Genomic DNA, 2,566 nt, shown 5'->3' on the forward strand with positions numbered 1-2,566 from the left:
ACCCTGGGGTTAATGCCAGCTCCTAAGGTAAAGATTTTATAGCACAGGATGGAGTCTGCTCCAAAGGAGTCTTTAAATACAGCTGAGCCTGCCCAGCCCATCTGGGCTCCCCTGCAGCGCTGCCTTCTGCTCCGGCCGGCCTCAAACATCGGCTTAACCCCAGCGGTGAGGGACGGGCGACCTGCTGGAAGGGATTCTGGTCTGCTTAGGAGAACACGTCAAGAGCAGCAGTCAGCAGCAGAGAGCTCCGCTCCCTCCAAAGAGATCTCATTAAGTTAATGCCTGTTGGAGAGGAGTAAATGATGCGACATCTCCTCCTGCAGCTGCGGACGAGCTTTTAAGGATGACGGAAGGCGGTGGGGGGGTTCAGGTTTTTATTGAGCACACAATAAGAGACACGTAGGGTTGTGTAACCGAGGCACAAAAAAAAGCCGCCCAGCAAAAAGCCAAAAACTCTCGGATCCTTTAGGAGACAAAGCCTGTCCCAGCGTAGACACTCACCGATTCCCTTCCTGCTTTACCCTGCGCATCACAGTTGGTGTTCCCTGGGAAGAAGTGTCACCAGCAGGAGAGCTGGGCGAGGAAAGGGAGACGGGGAGGCAAAAGTCTCGTCCCAGAGCACTGACAGGGAGAGGCGAGGACCTCCTGCATCACCCACACCTCAGCACTAAAGGGCCACCTCAGTTTATAGTGAGGACATCGCTCTGAATCTCGTGGCTCAGCTGCGTCTGGAGGTCACTCAGCTTCTTCTTCAGGCCGGAGAGCGCCGAGAGAACGATGGTCTCCGGGCGCAGAGAACCGCAGGACTCCACGTTGTAATAAAACCTGAGGTTACAGGATAAGGGGTTAAGTCACCGCCTGCTCTGCAAGGAGGCACAAACTCAGAGAGAGCGCCCATGGAGCAGCCCCAGCCTGTCCTGATCCGCCATCGGCATCATTCACCTCCCAACCACGCCACAGCCAGCGCCGCCCCTCTGCTTGGGACTCCACAGGCTTCAAAAGCACTTCTGCAAGAGGGGTTACCACCAGCAAGCAGAGCACGAGAGACCCACACGGGTGAACAAGTATCCTGAGCCCCTTTCCCCGGGATGGCCTCAGGCTTCACCGAGCACCACACGGCCCTACTTGCTAACACGAACTCAGCAGAGGCACCTACTATCGCCCAGAGGGGAAATCCTGCCTGGCCTGGGCGTATCCCCAGTTAACACCAACTCCTCTGCTGCTTTTCAGGGAATGCCAGCTCCCCGGGCTAGCAAACTCCAGCCTGGAGTAGATACTCTCTTATTAACAAGAGCCAGAGGGATGCGCCGGGCCGGTCCTGCCTCATTTTCCAGCTGCAGCAGCACAATCAGCTTCTTACCGCTCTGGTTTCCCGTTGGGGTCATAGGGAGCTTGAGCATCCTCCTCGTCGATCTCCGAGTACTCGCTCTTGGGCCTGGAATCAAAGAGGAGAACCAGTTAGGACAGAGCTCAAGCTCTAGCCCAGCCCCACAGCATCCAGGCACTCTGAGATGGGAAGGTCTGGTCAAGCTTGTGCCCAGCAGGGAAAATAAAATAAAATAAATCTCTTGTACTTCAGACACTGAGACCTGTCCCGCACTTCCCGAACAAATCCTGTAACAAACCGCAGAGGGAGAAAAAGGTGTTAATGGAGCTGGGTCTTCCACTCCCTCGGAGAACTGCCCAGGAGCAACAACAAGGCAGAGGTTTCCACGCCCACAACAGCTGCTTTGAGAGTCCGGCTGCGTGGCAGCACTCAAAAAACCAGCTGGCACGGAAAGCCAAACCATAAATAACAGCTCGCCTTGGAGAGCGGAGGCCTCTGTCTCTGTATTGTCTTCACGGAGGATCGTGACAAACTTGGAAAGACAGATGCATCATCAGGGCAGCTCCAACTCCAACCTTCCTTTGAGATTTTTCCAACTCCCATGTAAATTTTGGTTGTATAACGCACCGGATTCCCGAAGACGCAGCTGACTCTGCCACCGAACAAAAGAATCCCCAGCAGCAGCTGCCTTCGACCACTCAGCCAGCGAAACGCCTGGTGGCTGAGGCACAAGCGTGTGGCCATGTAGCTGGGTGACACCGGCAAAAGCACAAATTCTCCCAAATTCTCATCTCCCGACTCAAAACGCAGCAAAACTAATGGTACCTCAGCCTGCCTGGCTGCCTAACTCCAAGCAGTACTACAGGTCTGTTGCTTCATCAGAGTCGAAGACTTACTATCTAATGATACAGACATTTTCACAGCACCAAAACGAAGCCTAAAATGACCTCAACTCCCGATTTGAAACGCCACATCACACAGACACCCTTCATCACAAGCGACCGATCTATCACCCAGATGACCGGCTGAACTTTGGGGCGATTTAGAATCATAGAATAAATCCTAGAACAGATCGAGTCCAACCTCTTCCCAGCCCTACCAACCCCACTGACCCACGTCCTTCAACCCAACACCCACCCGTCTGGTCAACACCTCCAGGGATGGGACTGAACCCCCTCCCTGTGCAGCCTGTGCCAGCGCTGGCAGCCCTCTCTGTAAAGAGATTCTTCGAGATGCCCT

The 2,566-nt window shown here is 54.4% G+C and overlaps 1 protein-coding gene across 1 annotated transcript in view; it reads right to left on the reverse strand.

Annotated features, from left to right (window-relative positions):
• Positions 1 to 585: 585 nt before the first annotated feature.
• Positions 586 to 2,566, reverse strand: part of POLR2C (polymerase (RNA) II (DNA directed) polypeptide C, 33kDa) — a gene marked incomplete at its 5' end in the record, with an annotated part of 5,503 nt that continues 3,522 nt past the window's right edge. Inside the window, 2 exons of the mRNA XM_009868553.1 lie at positions 586 to 825; positions 1,361 to 1,435. Coding sequence (XP_009866855.1) covers positions 681 to 825; positions 1,361 to 1,435 — 220 coding nt within the window. The remainder of the gene's footprint in view (positions 826 to 1,360; positions 1,436 to 2,566) is intronic.

This window comes from Apaloderma vittatum, unplaced genomic scaffold, assembly GCF_000703405.1.
Source record: "Apaloderma vittatum isolate BGI_N311 unplaced genomic scaffold, ASM70340v1 scaffold38764, whole genome shotgun sequence".
NCBI lineage: Eukaryota > Metazoa > Chordata > Aves > Trogoniformes > Trogonidae > Apaloderma > Apaloderma vittatum.